Source organism: Embiotoca jacksoni, unplaced genomic scaffold, assembly GCF_022577435.1.
Source record: "Embiotoca jacksoni isolate LCO1_2020_lvr unplaced genomic scaffold, fEmbJac1.0.p SCAF_9, whole genome shotgun sequence".
NCBI lineage: Eukaryota > Metazoa > Chordata > Actinopteri > Embiotocidae > Embiotoca > Embiotoca jacksoni.
The window spans coordinates 19197720-19214708 of NW_027185447.1; the positions used below are offsets into that span (position 1 = coordinate 19197720).

Sequence of the window (16989 nt, forward strand, 5' to 3'; positions counted from 1 at the left end):
CCTCCTTCTTTGACCCTGGTCATACATGTGTGTAGTTTTCACGCCCGGGCGAGGCAAAACGTGACACTGACACATTATTATCTAGTGGACTGACGGGTGTATTACACCCTGGTGTACACTGTCATCACTGCAGCGAGGTGAGAAGTTAAACTGCCACTTTGTTTCATCACAAGCCCGGCGACATTGTGTTTGACAGTTTGTGCGCCTTTTAAAACCGACAATTTGACGACATTCACATAAACTTCCCTCCAGGATTGACCGGCTCTGTAGCGATAAAGAAGGAGCCTGGACGTGAACATTTCTCTCCCTTCAGATCTCCATTTTTTATTTGTTACACAACTATATCTGTCTATTACTCCCCTTCCCACTATGATGGATGTCTTTTGACTACCTCTCGGTGTAGCTGTTCAGATCGGGTAAACACACTTTATATCTGATGCTGTTTGAGAGCACGTCTTAAAGATAAGCTCTGACAGACCCATAAACCACCACTGCTGTGAACAAAATGCTAATTAGTAATGAACACAAAGCACAGCTGAGGATGGTGGAAATGTCATTAGTCGTGCAAATATTTGGTTATGAAATAAAGTACTGGGCAAATTAAATGTTTTTTTCCTTACAGCGAACATATTTGATAACACGTTTAGATTTCCAAAACAACCTCAACAAATACGTTGTTGTTTTTTTAAGTTTAATCAAACCACTGGAGATCAGCATAAAACACATTTTCAGAGACTGTTAAAGGAGCAATCAATGATTTAGTGTTGGACTTCCATAAAATAGGGAGACAAACAACAGACGGGGTCCAAATCAAGGCAGCAGAAGCGGAAAAATCCTGTCTTTTACTTTTTATTATGACCCATTCAAGACCCACAGCAGAGACACTGCGGATTCAACAATTTCATGCAACTCAACCCCCCCCCCCCTCCCCCCCACCATCGCCCCCACCACCACCTCTCAGCCTGAAACATCACCTCCTGCTCTCTTTGTTATAAATCACATAATTGGGGTTTGTCAAACTTTAACAGCCACAGATACTGTATAACTTTTAGGCCTCTTTTAACAAACTTAGAAGTACTCTTAGTGACGAGGAAAATAGACCTCATACGTAAAAATACTTTAAGCCTCCTTTTTATGAAGCAGAAAATCAGAGAGATTCACACTGAACAGCAGGTAAAGACCCAAAACTCTTTGTTTACAGATAACAATTTTGAGTCAGTAAAAACACAGCAATGATGTGCTCTGCGGTTACCACCTGGTGGCATCCTTTTCTCACACTGACGGCTCCCTGTAACTCCTTATAGGTTAAAGGGGCCGCTTACAGGAACTGTGACTTCATTTCATGTGAAGAGAAAGAAAACTGACAAACTCAACTGCCAGATGAGCAGTACGAGATGTGCCAGGCTGTATTGTTCGTCGTGGTGAGTTAAATCTGATTTATTTTTTTATAAAATCCAAACGTAAAACATGTTTATATGTTATTATATCCATCCATTGAAAAAACACTGTTGCTCTGTGAAACCTGTGGTTTGATCTACTCAGCTGCTGTTGGTGCATTATTCAACCCAGGATCGCTCAAAATTTGCAGCAGACTGCGATCAAAATGTATCACTCCCGTGTCTAGATGTCACGTCTTTCTTCACAGTGACGTGGTACAAGGTCAGTCATCCACTTCTGGCCTAAATGCTGCTAAATTTAAGCTTTTGTTGTTTGGTTTAATTTGATTTGGAAAATTTCTTTTTTAAAAAGCATTTTCTATCTTTTTTTTAGCTTGGCGAGAGGAAACAAGGCATTATCAAGAGAAGTAAAGGCGACAATGACACAAAACACTTCGCCCCTCGTCGAAATGCCAGTTTCGGAGAGAGACACAGTCTGTTTCTGCCCAATGTGAAACCCACAGATTCAGGCTCATACCAGTGTTTCATCCATGGAAATCTAGGCGGAAAAAACCAGTTTTCCGATGTCAACCTGGTGGTTCATGGTAAGCTGGGAATTTAATATGCAACCATAGTACTTGGCAGAATATGACCCATCAATGACTCGATTAGGACACCAGGTGTGAGAGAGCTTTGTAGGGACACATTTTATGTATCCTCGATGAATTTTGGATTTCTTACTTACAAGATAGCTTCATGTGTAGCAAGTTATTTTCTTTCATATTTGACAAATACAGCAGAGATAATCACAGCTGTGAAAGTCTCCAACTTTTGCTGTTTTAAAATTCACAATTAGAGTCAGGTGCTTCAAGAACTGTAAATAATTGATTAAACACTAATTGGAATCAAATTAATTTACCTGTTGAACAATTTGCCAGATACTGTGCCAAAATAAGCCAAAAAGATATTATTGTCATTCAACATTGTACAATGAAAAATGTCCGGAAAAATAAACAAACACAATAAAGACATGTCTGTAGACGTCAAATATATTGCAGTATGTAAATGACAAAAAGAACGGTTTCATGCCCAGATAATACCGAGTTATATTAGTGAATTAAAAGGTTAAATATATTAAAACAATGCTTAAAAATTAGGAGTGGGTTTGAGGTATTCAGTTGCAAATTCACAATATAATCAATATAATCTGTGTTTGTCCAAATTGTTTGACAAAAAAACAAATGTTTTAAATGCCTCTGACAAAACAACGTTTATAACCCAAATCTAAATTTTGGTTTTGCAAACTGTCACAAAACGAGCGGAGCCACATCAAAAAGCAGGAAACTCCTTTTGAGGTTATTCATAAACACTCGCAATATTTTCCTTTCCACTGTGGTATTTATACATGTTCTATATTCTGCCATTCATTCAAGGAGACATTTTGCTAAAAGAAAGAGGTTTTGTGAAAATAGTTCTTCAATGTAGATTAAAAAAAATTATTCTGTGACCGTTTTTTGTTTTCCAGAAATATAAATGAATCATTATTGAGTATCAAACAACTCTTACTGCTGTGAAAAGTGTTTGGACCTTTCTGAGATATGTAATTTACTCACTGACTGTTTATGTTTTGGTCTTTTATTCTGTCTGAATACAGAGTGTGTCACACAGGCTGCATCACCAACAAGTACAAGTGTGTTAACCACAATTGCCTCCACCTCGCTCTGCCACAAACAACACCAGGACCTGCCTGTCATGTGGAGCGTGATTGGCTATGTGGCAGTGGCCCTGGCCAAAATCGCTCTGTCTCTAATCAGCATTTTGGTAAATATTCACTTTTATTTATCTACACACCATTCATGGATTAGTTGTAGGCTATGGAACAAGCAAGTCGAGTTTATTTATTGAAAGAACAAATGCAAAAAATGTGTTGCGGGTAACTAAAAATGAGGAAATAAGTGGAAATGTGTCTGAGAGGAGGAGTTAATCACAGGGTCACTGGGAAACACTGGGAACCAGTGAAGGGAAACAAGTCTGGGCGGGACAAACATGACTGACTCACTCCTACTTCCTTCAAATTAAACCACAAAGTATTTCGTTTTTCAATGACCTCTTGAATGACACATGGAAACCCTCTAATGGCATCAGGTCATGACATGTATTCCCCATACGCTCGCAAAAGTACTATCACACGTTATCCTCTTACTTATGTGCTGCATGAAAATTTGACAGGTTGGTGTCGTCTCAAATCGCACTTCCTTTCTGCACGTGGCAGAAATAAACTCTTTCGTGCCTTGTATTTCACACACACAATAAACACACTGATAGCTTTTCACCGACAGCAGCGTGGTGGGACTTAGTGAAAAGTAAACAGTTTCGTTGTCCTGCGACAGCTGCAGCTTCATCGGTCGCCGCAGTTTGAAAATTCTCTACGTTGGTGGTTCCTCCTTTTCTGCTACCCGTTTTGACCGTTTTGAGTGCAACATCCGGGTACTTGTAGTGCACGACCTGTTTTCATACTGGACAGTGTGAATGCACGTGTGCGCTGAGAATAAAGTGTTAGTGCCATTTAGAATACCGTAAAGGTTTCACTGTGGTTCAAATTTTGTTATGTTTTGGCTCAAAAACCAACTGGGTTATGTTTAGGAAAAGTTATTTTAGGTCTTCACTAAGTTCTCTTTTGAAGTGACTCATACTTAGTCCCTTTAATACCTACCTTCCCATGCTTTGGGGAATTTTTTTTCTGAAAGGTTACCATAACAATTAGTTCGGGGATTTTGAGAAAGGTCATGGTTATCGTACAAAACAACAGTGTTGGTTTCATAAGGAAATGAACAGCTGCCGTGCATGTTAAAATCAAACGTACGTACGAAGAAACTCAACTCCAAATAATTTGTAATGTTGCTCTGTAACTAGTAGATGTGTAAATAAGCCCCAAAGCAGCCAGAAATTTTGTTATTACAGGTTACGGAAAACTAATGTCAGTAAGGAGGTAACAAATAATAGACTTGAGCACAAAACATATTCGAGCATTGCTCAAGTCCTCACTCATGAGACTTCAGATTTACGAGAGTACATTGAGGGTGGGACTAAGTGAAAGAGTCGGGACGTAACTATTTACATCCTGCAATAGGAATCCTGTCACAGCTGAATGGTCGTCATGTTTTATAGTTATTAGTTGTGCTCACAATCAGGTTTGACAGCTTCTATCCACTGAGTACAAACAGTTCAACTATTAAGTGATCATGGATTGTTTTTCATAGCTGAAGACACAAATTATCAGAGGCATTAACACAGAAGTTGTATTTTTTCCACCTGTTCCTCATTAATGACCAATTCATTTGGTATTTTTTTATTTATACAGTTTATATGTTTAGTGTGAAAGTCCTACTTCCTGCGTGGGGTTGTGACAGCACAGCAAGCTGTAGTTCAGTCATGTTGGATCGTAGGCGAACTCACTTCTGCTGTCAGGTGCAATTTCCTCAGAAAAATTCACTGAAGTCATTTGTTCTGTTTGTCTCTTTCTATAATAATTCAGGTCATTCATATCCGGTCTTCAAAATAACAGTGGGACCTGTGGCACGGCTTGTCCAACCCATACTAAGACTTGCAGAAGATAGACGAATCCTCTTACTTTATTTTTGCATATATTTGATATATTTGTATTGTAGGCTTCTTGCTATTTGAAAGATTTATGTATTTCTTTTCTTGTTAACGGTCCTCCGGCTGTAAAATGGTGTCACTCTGTAGAAACCAGACCACTTCTGGCCTTTTTCATCAGGTCAACAGGAATAAACAAGAGAGGATGTAAGATGTATTAAGAGAAACGAGAAGCCCCATCGTGTTCACACTTCTCCAAGTGTAAAGAATATTTATAGATGTGTACTGTGATAACTGATCTATTATGTTAAGTTAACATTTTATAGGTATTTCAAGAAACTTTTAATAGGTTAATTAGATTTACCACCTGAGTTTAGACAACGTTCAAACAATTTATTCAAAGCTGTTTCAAATTTGCTGTTTTTAAATGTAAAATTAATAAAAATGCATTTCAAAACTCAGCTTGTAGTTTCCTCTCCATGTTACACTTTTAGTTTTACTGAAAACTGTCACCACAAATATGCACCAACACCATTTCAGCAAAGTTTCATCACGACTCCAGTTTAAGTTTTATTTCTTTATTTTTCACATTTAAAGACTCATTCTGAGATTTAGACAGTTTGATTTGTGAGGTTTTCTCAAGTTGTCTGAGGTTAGTCTAATTCCTGTTTGACAAGTGAAAGTACAACTCAGTTCATGTTTTCTCTATCGACTCTCACTGTTGGCCCTTTTAAGGAGTCCAGCAGCGAGATTAAAAACCCACCAGTCGCCACAGAGGAGTGAACATCCACCACTGAGCTCTCCTCCTGTGTTACAAAGTAAGACACAGGGAATACATCATAATGATCACATACGAGAGGCCCGGAGTCTCACTGGGAGCAGCTCAGCGGGTACAGAGTGGAAAATAATGTGCGCAGATCACCATCTGCTGGCAAATCCTCAGACAACACCGCCCGACAAAATCACACCATCGAGATTTATTCTAAAAATGATTCATGTTTTAATACAATGTTTAATGAATTAGTGTCCAAGTCATTCAAATATGAACAATTTGGTATTGGAAAATCTGGTCTGGAAACATTATAGTGTTAAACGTTATTCGAAAATAATTGATTAAATACCCATTTAAATTGTGCAACTAAAGAAAAATAAAAGATACAATTAAAAAAAGATCAGTACAGTTTTTGTCATATGTTAAATTATTCATTTTATTTCAAAATGGAATCACAAAATGAGGTTAAAGGCTTTTTGGATGTCCATATTAAAATTTAATTTACTCCATTATCCGTCTGCCTTTTATATTCTTTTTTAACATCATTATTTTCCAATCTTATGAAGAGATGTGAGAAGCAATTAACACAGACTGAGAAGTCTTTACACAAATACACTGAATTTTTTTTTTTTACATAAAGCTTTCACATCTTTCTGATTAGGATACATTTCACTTTATTTTTTTAAACAAGACAAGATACAGAAAATTTGAAGTAGATAGTGGTTTTGACTTGCATCAGCCACACATTACCTTCATCCTCAGACTTCTACATGCACTGCTGTTTTCAACACAGCTGTGACTTTAAAAACCTGTCATTGTTATTAAGAGGTTAATGTACATGTGGCCCAAATAATCTATAAAGGCTGAATCTTTGGCTCAAAACCACATTTCTCCAACAGCGGAGAGAATTTGTATCAAGCTTTTATGAATCCTCCTCTGGCTTCAGACTTTAGATGGCAGCATTGTGACGTCAGAAAATGTTGGAAAAAATATTGACCAGAAAACACTTATCATTTCATCACCTTAGAACAGAAAAATCGGAGAACATTAGTTTGTAATTCTGACCTGAAATAAACTCTGCATACGACACAAGTAACTGGTTGCTCTTGATTTGACTTCAAATGTTACACAAAAAAAAAAAAATCTTAATTTAGCTATTATTTTCTCTGGTACTCTCAGAAAGAAGAATATGAAGAAAACAGAAGTTTCCAGGAACAGTAAATTTATGTCGTTGTGTAACCTTCCTGTAATTTACAGCTACACAGAAAACTTTTTTAGTCTTGTGAGTCAAACTGACCTGCAGCACATTCGGTTTGACTGGTAAGAATAAATGCGCCACCTGAACAATGCACCTATTTTTCATGTTTTTCTGCCAAATTACATGAAGTACAAATGTAAATAAAAACTCTTCGGTATGTGATCAAAGTGCAGAGACTGTTTTGTCTTGTATAAAAAGTCTAAACGACGGGTACAACATAAAATATAAATGATCAAAAAAAAAATATTTGTAGACATGTTTTGTTTGTTGGCAGGAAATTAGCTCCATAAATCTGGCATGGAAGCTACATCGTACACTGGCAAAACTTGAAATCTCCCCAGGAATAATATCAGAGCCCATGGGAACATAAATCTTTTTCTTAAACAATTTTTCTCTGCACTAATCTGGCTGTATAACTTTGACAATGTGTGCTAAATCAGACTGAATATGTGCACGCAATACCTCAGGAGCACTTTATTTTTTGGGTCATTTCAAGTCCTACTAATTTCCAGGGTATTTTCTGAGTTTTGAGTCGCTGAGTTTTGTGTTGGAGCTTGCAGATGTCATTTCTGCCTCTCTGGGTCTGAGGATGCCTCAATCCTCTGAAGGTAGGAGAGGCCCACTGGTTGAAAAGTTGACCATCCTGCTTAACACCACCACAGGAGGAGTTAACCTGTAGCAAAGTGTGTGGTTAATCTTCTCTGGACTCGGCCACGGGCTTCAAAGTGCTGCCTCACAGCTTCCCCTCAGCCAGTCTGGAGCTAGTTTTTTCCTGCTCGCAGCAAAACTTCACTCTGGGGATGAAAATATCTGTCGTGTCCAAGAAGCTGTGGTGCGTCCACAAACAGCTGATCCTCCTGCTCACTCCACTTGTGTTCCTGCCTTTAATTTTTACTCTTCCAGAGAAGGTGAGTGATGTTTAAGATACTTCTGCCCTTTTTTGTTTTCCACAAATAGCTAATGAATCATTTTTAATTCATCACAGTGAGGTTTAACATTAACTGTCCAGTGAGTTATTAATATAACAAACAACAGATATATGTGCTTAAAATCAGACTAATTCCCAAATTATTCAGTGTATCTCAATATTTTTTTTAAACTACTCAGAAACTTTAAGAAATTTATCAAATCGAGCCAAACTGTTTTCATAATCAGTCCAGTAATTTTTAAGTAAAAATAGTGACTAAAATGCCAAACAAACTCTATTTGTTATAAACCGTATCACAGTAAACTGAATATCTTTGAGATTTTTTACTTTTGGAGGAGCAAAGCAAAACATTTGAAGAAGTCATGATGGGTTCTGGCATGTTGTGATGAGGAGGTTTTAGAGTTATAGTTGCAGCCTGGGATTCAATACCACCAATCTGAGTCTAAAAAGTGACTATCATTTGATTCTGTTTATGTATGTAGACAGCATTTTATTTGATTTGTTGAGATGGACACACACAGTTATTTTATTCTCTGCAGGGCACTGATGTGACGTCCCAAAAAACACATAATTCATCCCCTGTGCAACAAAACCCTGCTGCTCATTTGAATGCTTTCTGATTTCTTCTGATATCCTACTCTTGTTTTTGCAGTAATTAACGATCACTTGATGCTCATCTTTCAGGAGGGAAAATGTCTTTACGTGGTGGTGCTGATGGCCATGTTTTGGTGCACGGAGGCTCTTCCTCTGGCCGTCACGGCCATGCTTCCGGTCTGCCTCTTTCCTACGCTGGGAATTCTCCCAGCCAAAATGGTCTGCCCTCAGTACTTCATCGAAACCAACTTCCTCTTCCTCAGCGGTCTTGTGATGGCGTCGTCCATTGAGGAGTGGGGCCTGCATCGCCGAATAGCCCTGAAGGTCCTCAGTATTGTTGGAGTAAAACCAGCCTGGTGAGAAAGAACCTCCACAGGAGGAAAGTTTGAAGGGTGATTCTGTGTTTATCTGTGAAATTCATCAAAAAACCAACAATGAATCCTACTGATTGCTGATAATAAGTGTTTTTGTGGCCTGATAACCTGTTTTAGAAAGGTTTGTTAAAAAATGTGAGGCCAACTTGTTTTAGGAATCTGTACAGATGATGGAAAAGAATCCAAACGGCTAACGTGCCTAAAACTTTAGCACAGGACTGCATATCTTCTCGGAGTGACGCAGACATGGTGGTGATTACTGTTGACTGATTTGAGGTTTGTGGATTGATTTGTTCTCGCAGGCTGATACTGGGAATGATGATGACCTCGTCCTTCCTTTCCATGTGGCTCAGCAACACCGCCACGACAGCCATGATGCTCCCGATTGCGAACGCCATCCTGGAGAGCCTGTTTGGCGACCTGGAGACTCTGAAACTGAATTGCAAAACCCCTGAGGACCACGAGAGTGCTGTGATAAACGGTACATTGTGTTTGTTGGTGACAAATCAAAGTTTTCCCTGAAACTGGGACTCCTACCGACACTAAGTATTAACTTAAAGCACTCAAAACTAAAATATCTGTGTATAAATTTAAAGAGTTCACATTTTAGCTTCTTTTAACTCGTTGTTTTGGTTTTCTGGCCACTCTCTAGTTCAAAATTACTGCTTTTGTAGCCCCTCCAGCAGCCGAAGGCAGCAAAAAAAAAAAAATCTCTGATAAACCTTCTGTTCTTTACCAGCTGGTCACCAAACAACAGACGGACACAGCTAGCAACTAGCTTGAGCGGAGCTTTTATCTGCAAAAGGGTTAAATGTTTCCCTGAGAAATTGTTGAAAAAAGAGTGAACATTGGGCATATCTTCCTCAAAATAACAGGAACGTGAATCATAATGTTGCTCTCCTAAAATGTTTGAGCATATAAAGCGCTAAAATATGTTTCACAAAATATCAGTTAATATAGTTTATTGTCAAAAAGATGTGTACGGTGAAGTTGGCGGTTGTACTCTTAACCTCGTCTGCTTGAACCTTTAATATGTGATCTAATATGTGAACTTTGTGTACTTTTTTCAAAACGAAAAGTCGTCAGACAGAAAGTTAACCTCCAAGTAATAATTGATTAATGGTGCTTTATTGACTTAAAGGTCATACATTAAATACATCAATAGTACAACTGCTGTAACTTCACTCACATTTATACTCAATGGAGCATACTGTTTACTTGTTGCACATGAACGTGACAGGATCTCTTTGCTTTCGTTGTTTTTTTTTCAGGCCAGTCGAGTGTAAAGCTGCATTCACTGCCCTCGGTCACCTCGGAAAAACAAATACTGTCAATGGAGAGGTGAGAAGAGCACAGAGATCAATTCACAGTGATATCCAACATGTAATGACCCGCAGTTCATGACAAAGTAATGATAATGATAAAACTTCAAAAGCACGGATGTGCCGGAGCAGACTGACCTGAGGACGGCTGAGGAGATCCGATCGGAGTCGCAGTATCAGCTGAAAGTGTGGAAAGGATTCCTGATCTGTATTCCCTACGCAGCCAGTATCGGAGGGACAGCCACGCTGACAGGGACCGCGCCAAACCTCATCCTGATTGGACAGCTGAAAAGGTGACTTTTTATTTTGTGCAGGTTTGATGACTCATTCTGTCACGTAAAAACAAATCTTTTCCCAGCTGTTTGACAGAAATCCTCTTTTTTTTTCTCCTTCACAGCTACTTTCCAGACTGCGATCTGATCAATTTTGGCTCTTGGTTTGCGTTCGCTTTCCCGCTCATGGCTATCTTCCTGTTTCTGGGATGGCTGTGGATCTCCTTTCTCTATGGGGGACTGAATACAAGGTAACGTTCAGTCTACTGTCAAGCTAAACAGATTTTTAGAGGACATACCACCTTGCAAACAGTCAGTTTAATGTTGACGTCATGATTATGGTTTTAATTTTATATGAGTGGAAAGACTTTTAACTGTGTAGTGAGAATGACCATTTCCTGCTGACACTTCCCAAACCTTGTCTGCCGTATCCTTTCATTTCATTCAGATTGTGCTTCACGAAACACGACCAGCGAGCCCAGGCCGAGGCCCGAGCCAAGGCCCTGATCCAGGAGGACTACAAAAAACTAGGGCCCGTAAGGTGAGGACTTGTGTATGTCTTCAAATATCATGCAACAGATGCTGAATGATTATGTTTCTATGACCGAGCTTTTGACCCGTGTTTACTCTGCATGCTCGGTTTCAGTTTTGCAGAAGGAGCCATCGCTTTCTTTTTTGTGCTGTTTGCCATCCTCCTGTTCACAAGAGATCCCAAATTTGTCACCGGCTGGTCCGTGTTTTTCAAAAAAGGGTAAAAAAAGGCTCACTTTGTTTGGTGGTGAACACAATATATTGTATATCGAGATGCCCATCAGTTATCTTAAATTTTCTGCTCTTGTTGTCCTGCAGGTACGTCTCAGACGCAGTCACTGGTGTTATCATTGTGTCCATACTGTTCTTCTTCCCTTCGCAGAAACCTTCTCTGAGTTGGTGGTTTGACCCTCAAGGTCAGTGACAACATGTCTGTGAACATTTCATTCACTAGACATCTAGTCTGTCTTCAGCTCAAGTTAATATCACATTATTTTCTGTAGTTTTTCTGACTTTGATGTGAAATATAATTTAAGTTATTGTAAATAAACAAATTTGAGAGACGCCAAACAGAAGAATCCAGTTAGCAGCTTGTGGGTTTGCACCAGGATAAGTCCACTCCTGATTTAAGATCTATGACCAGATTTTTGTGAATGGTTCATGCTCTCTGTATCTCTGTGTTTCCGGAGCAGCTGTTAACAAATAGAAAAAGTAAGCTGAGGAATGTTAATAATGTAGATTAGAGAGTCTGAGTAAATTTCCCGTCTGGAAGTGAGACTGTGGTTTCTCTGTTTCTGTGATTAGAATAATCTCTCATAACTATGGCTTTCAGGGTTTGTTGTGTGTGTGTGTGTGTGTGTGTGTGTGTGTGTGTGTACTTGTATTGTGCATTACTCGTTTTGTGGGGACATAGATCTGTTTACACAGTCACATTGTGGGAACTCACCTCACTTCTGGGGGACAAAAAGCAAGTCCCCATAACATAAATCAGTAAAATTAAGTGTCATCTTAAAGGTTTGGCAAACAGTAGTTGTGTTTGTGGTTTCAGGGTAGGGATCCAAGAAATGAATATAAATCAATGTAATGTCCTCTGAAGTAATGGAAACACAACTGTGTGTGTGTGTGTGTGTGTGTGTGTGTGTGTGTGGTGTGTGTGGTGGGCGTGTGGGCGTGTATGTGTGAGCATGCGCACAAACTGCATGCACATGTTCTATGTGTGTTGAAGACACGTGTGTGTGCTATTGTGTATATTATGTTCAGCTGGTCAAATAAACCACTGGATGCCAGCAGAAAAAGCAAATCATGGGGTTCATTTGTCCCTCGATGTGGTTCAAATTTTAGCAAAGAAGAGGAAAGAAACTGACTTTATTGTGTCAGACTGGAAAATGATCTTTAGCTCAGTAAACCATAAGAGCAGAACAGATAAAGATAGTACAAAACAGGTTATCAGCGTAAAAATGCAAATAAAATACTGAATAAATTTACTGTGAAGCAGAATGCTAATTTAAAAGACGTTTTAAAATGATTTATTGTTTCCAAAAGCACTGCAGACAGCTCAGGTATACAGATTTTCATGGTCTGCGTTACCGTTTATTGTAATAGTTCTTGAATGTTTTATTCCCCTTTTTTCCTCAGCTTCAAATACTACTTATGTCCCTCTACTGTCATGGAAAAAAGCCCAGGACTCCGTTCCCTGGAACATCATTATGCTGCTCGGCGGCGGCTTCGCGATGGCCAAAGCTTGTGAGGTAAAGAAGCCTCACGTGAAAACTTTGCATTATAAATCCAGTCATAACCTGGTTGTGTAATCATATTCCTTCATATTTCTTACGGCAATAGTTTGACGTTTTGGGAAATCACTTTTTATGCTAATTTGCTTTCTCGCTGAGGGTCGCAACAGTGTCTTTATGTCTATGACTCTTCGCTGGTTGCCCAGCAACCGCACTGTCAAAACAAGAAAGTGACATAACCTTCCAAGAAACCACAAATTGTTGTTTTTACATTTTTTTTTTTTTTTTTTTTTTTCAAAGAATAAACAAATGAAGTATAAAGTGAAAGTGAACCTCAAAGACCAGCGTGTAGGCTTTAGTGACATCTAGTGGTGAAGTTGCTGATTGCAACCAACTGAATATACACCGACCCTCAAAGCCCAGTTCAGGCTGAAGATTCATGAGGAGACAAAACTGTTTCAGAGTGTTGCAAAAAGTGGGAACCAGCCCGTCTCAGCTTGAATCAAACTAGCTAGCGACGTCACCAGTTACTCAGCTTGTCAAGTCACAACATGTGAGGCCAGATAGTTTGTGTTCGGCAGATCTCTTGTCTCCAGTTCAAATTCTCCGCCCTCTAATTTTTGCTGCGGAGGTATTTCGCCGTCTCATCTGGTTTCTGAATGTTGCTTTACTGGCAAACTGTGAGTTGCATGTTTCAAATGATCTCGTTTCAATTTTTTCTTTGGTCTGAATCGGCCCGAAGAGAATCTGCAATGGCTGCGAAAACCGCAAAAAAATGCATAAGGTCCTCTCTCGAACCCGTGTTTGGTTTGTCCCTTCTGCGCTACCGTAGAAATATGGCGGGCTCTGAATAAGGTGACCCGCTACCTATGCAGATATAAAGGGCTCACAATAAAGTAACAGAACCTAATTCATCCATAGTTTTTATACTAATGAAAACATAGTTTTGAATATTATGTTTCATTTCAATAGAGCCCTCCTGTTTTTTTTTTTGTTTTTTTTATTACCATTGCACACTGCGAGGCTGGCTGTTTCCAGTCTTTGTGCTAAGCTAACCAGCTGTAGTGTTGCATCACAGTACATAAAGAGAGCGATATCAATCACAAAAGTCATTCCTAAAATATTGCTCTATGATTTATTTGGTCTGCGGACGTGTCCTTATTTTTCCCCATTAGAGAGTCGAAGTCGTAAAAGCTTATCGTCATAAGTCTGAGTAATAAAACGTGTCTCCTCTGTCCCGTTGGCTGCGTGTTGCTGCGCTTTGTTTGGTTCTCTTCTTCGCTTTGGTTTATTATGTTGTGATTTGATCTTTGACTCTTCGCCTCGTTCTGGTGGAATTCTCCAGGAGTCCGGACTCGCCTCCTGGATCGGAGGTCACCTCCAGCCTTTGGCCGAGGTCCCTCCGGCTGCAGCTGTGATGTTGATCACTGCTTTCCTGGCCTGTTTCACTGAGTTCGCCAGCAACACTGCCACAATCATCATTTTTCTACCCGTCATCGCTGAACTGGTAAGACTGAACTTCAAGGCACGTAGAGGTGGTTCTGATGCATATTTTTGGTCGAACGACGAATTTTTATACTTTTATTTGCTCGTGTGATGGGAATATTTCCAACTCGCGGTGATTAAAATGCATCGTCGAAGTTCCTGAACGTGGTGGACGATGCTACGCAATAAGTCTTAATAGTAATCACATCAGTTTACAGTGTAATCATACTGAAAGGCTGAAGTCAGTCAGACGTCCCTGTTAGATGATGAAACAGTGAAACTAATAAACTAAAGTGAAGCGAAGTGAAGTTCGCTGCTGACCTTGTCCTCCGTGTTGCGCAGAGGCTCAGTCGGCTTGTTAAACTCGTGTCCTTATGTTTGTAGCTTGTTGGACATTAACTGCCGTTGTCAGCAATCATTACCTGGAGCATTTGTACTTTGAGATGTTGCCTTTACATAAAAAAAAAAAATACCTACTTAGAGAATGTTCCTGAAGGGTCAGTTCACCTTGTTTTACAGCCGGTGCTAACATTTTGTCGTTTTAATTGAAAACAAGTATTGGACATATTGCTGTGAAGTTTGGTACAAATGCTCCTCTCAGGACGAATTAAAACAACTGTGGTGATCCGTTGATGTTTCATTGAGCGCCATCGTCAGGTCAGAAATAAGTGAGTTAATAACATTCCCGTCAGCCTCAGGTGTACTTTGTTTGTAAGTATTGGCATACTAACAAACTAAACTAACAAGTTTAACATGATAAAAAAATGAACATGATAATAATCACCGTGGTAAGATACCATCTTGAGCAAGTTAGCATGCTGATGTTAGCATTTTTTTTTTTTAATGAAATAAAAGTAAAACACACCAAAACAGTAGAAAATGATACAGGAAAAAAAAAAAATCATATTTGGCCGTTTGACAAAAATCGACAATTTCCAATCCATACTTAATATAAAAAAAACCAAAAAACAACATCTCGACCTGCCATCGTGTGAAGAACATGTTTTGTTGTTTGTGTTTGTCTCTGCAGGCTATTCATGTCTCGGTGAACCCTCTGTACTTCATGATACCTGCCACAGTAGGATGTTCGTACGCCTTCATGCTGCCCGTGTCCACACCGCCCAACTCCATCGCCTTCGCATCGGGACATCTCATGGTCAAAGACATGGTGAGATCCCGCTCACACCGAAACATATCGTTCATAAAACCGCAGCTCATCGCCATGTTTTCTATCCCTGTTTTCTCAGGTGAGAACTGGCTTCGTCATGAACATCCTCGGCGTCCTCTCGGTCTCTCTGGCCATGAACACTTGGGGCGTTGCCATGTTTAACTTGAACACTCTCCCGGAGTGGGCTAAGCCTCTGAACAAGTCTGCTCTTCTTACTGATGTGCACTTCTCACCCGTGCAGCTGCTGAACGCCACGCTCTGATCACACATCTCAGCACGACCACTGAAGTAACAGAAGATTGTATCAAGATTTAACATTTAACAGGGACTAAAGTCTGTCTGTAGACGTCTGCCACGAAGACGCCTGAACGCTCTGAGAGCTTGAGCCATTAGAGGTTATGATGCCCTCGAGAAGTCTATTATAAATGTGTAAGTGTCTTTTTAGGCTCTCGAAATGCTGTGAATTGTTTTTGTGACACTGCAAGTGTTAAGTTAAAGATGATGCAGCAAGTTTAAAAACTGCTGCATTCTTTTTCTCTCTCTCAACTATACGACAGCTTTGAGCTCCGAGGAGAGTTTTACGTCTTTAAATCTCGAGCCGGACTGAAGAGTGTTTGCTGCCTTTATTGTATCGACTAGACTGACCTCTGCTGGAAAATGAGAGAGACTTCCGCAAATAACTCCTTTCAGATATATTTTGGTTAAAATCACTCAGAGATCATACTTGTTTATGTATTAGATGGCACATGTTGTGTTGCTGAAGCCACAATGCATGAGCAATGTATTTCTACATTATGAATCCAGACTAAATTTTGTTACGTAGTGATCTTCATTCATCTAACTGCTGTTACAAATAAATTATTATAAGTATTGTGATGATTTAGTTGCATGTAGTTTCTTTATTTGTGTGTATAGAGCAGGTTTATTGCCAAGAGGACCTTTAAATGACAGTATCTACAAAGGCTAATTAAAAAAAAAATATTTGAAACGAGCAACAAAATGTAACCTTCAGTCTGCAGGTTTTCATTTTGGCCCCTCAAAACGCAAAAATAAAATGCAGTTGTAAATTCCTTGCACTGTTTGCTTTCTGTTGTAAACTGTATAAAGTCACATGGCTTCAACAACAATGTCTAACTTGTTACTCAGTGTGAGCAGGGTCAAAAGGTCCGTCGTGTTTAAATGCAAAGCAGGTCCAGGACAGAACATACCCGTCTGTGTAACACTGACAGCCTCTGATAACACAGATTTGAACCAAAGCTGATTTATATCTGTACTTTTTGATAATCAGCGAGGTTGGAAATGTTTTAATTTTCATTTGTTAATCATGTGAATTTTTTTTTTTTTTTTGTATTTGATGATAACTGAAACCATAAATAAATAATATTAAATTCTCTTTCTGTTGACACAAAATATTTCTGAAATCCTCAAATGTTTTCACTAATAAAAATAATGTGTTTGTGTTCTTTAAGGCTTTAAAAATGTTAATCTTCTTTTATTAATTCCTGTCCTTTTACAAAAAAAAATTAAAATGTTCAGAAGTCATCAGTTTTATTTGACAAAGTGGAGGGAAGTTTTCACAAAA

The 16989-nt window shown here is 39.1% G+C and overlaps 2 protein-coding genes across 2 annotated transcripts; both read left to right on the plus strand.

The window, feature by feature from the left end:
- The first annotated feature begins 1344 nt into the window (after nucleotides 1–1344).
- On the plus strand, nucleotides 1345–5434 carry LOC138193114 (uncharacterized). Its single transcript, XM_069140934.1, has 5 exons — nucleotides 1345–1421; nucleotides 1543–1659; nucleotides 1771–1981; nucleotides 3031–3197; nucleotides 4912–5434. The coding sequence occupies exons 1-5, from the start codon at nucleotides 1395–1397 to the stop codon at nucleotides 4936–4938; spliced, it is 549 nt and encodes a 182-aa protein (XP_068997035.1). The 5' UTR covers nucleotides 1345–1394; the 3' UTR covers nucleotides 4939–5434.
- Nucleotides 5435–7734: 2300 nt separating this feature from the next.
- slc13a3 (solute carrier family 13 member 3) lies at nucleotides 7735–16825 on the plus strand. Its single transcript, XM_069140628.1, has 13 exons — nucleotides 7735–7911; nucleotides 8616–8881; nucleotides 9202–9380; nucleotides 10171–10240; nucleotides 10335–10514; nucleotides 10619–10744; nucleotides 10942–11034; nucleotides 11140–11244; nucleotides 11343–11440; nucleotides 12660–12772; nucleotides 14100–14261; nucleotides 15270–15407; nucleotides 15487–16825. Exons 1-13 carry the CDS (start codon nucleotides 7804–7806, stop codon nucleotides 15667–15669), a joined length of 1821 nt encoding a protein of 606 aa, XP_068996729.1. The 5' UTR covers nucleotides 7735–7803; the 3' UTR covers nucleotides 15670–16825.
- The last annotated feature ends 164 nt before the right edge of the window (nucleotides 16826–16989 follow it).

What these genes read in the sequence shown, in the direction of transcription:
- LOC138193114 (XM_069140934.1), top strand. Translation starts at nt 1,395, where the DNA reads ATGTGCCAGGCTGTATTGTTCGTCGTG. An exon ending in AGGCTGTATTGTTCGTCGTG is followed by an intron (nt 1,422 to 1,542) that starts GTGAGTTAAATC and finishes TGATCTACTCAG; the next exon opens with CTGCTGTTGGTGCATTATTC. An exon ending in TGTCTCTAATCAGCATTTTG is followed by an intron (nt 3,198 to 4,911) that starts GTAAATATTCAC and finishes ATAATAATTCAG; the next exon opens with GTCATTCATATCCGGTCTTC.
- slc13a3 (XM_069140628.1), top strand. Translation starts at nt 7,804, where the DNA reads ATGAAAATATCTGTCGTGTCCAAGAAGCTGTGGTGCGTCCACAAACAG. An exon ending in TTGGTGGTTTGACCCTCAAG is followed by an intron (nt 11,441 to 12,659) that starts GTCAGTGACAAC and finishes TTTTTTCCTCAG; the next exon opens with CTTCAAATACTACTTATGTC. An exon ending in CGATGGCCAAAGCTTGTGAG is followed by an intron (nt 12,773 to 14,099) that starts GTAAAGAAGCCT and finishes GGAATTCTCCAG; the next exon opens with GAGTCCGGACTCGCCTCCTG.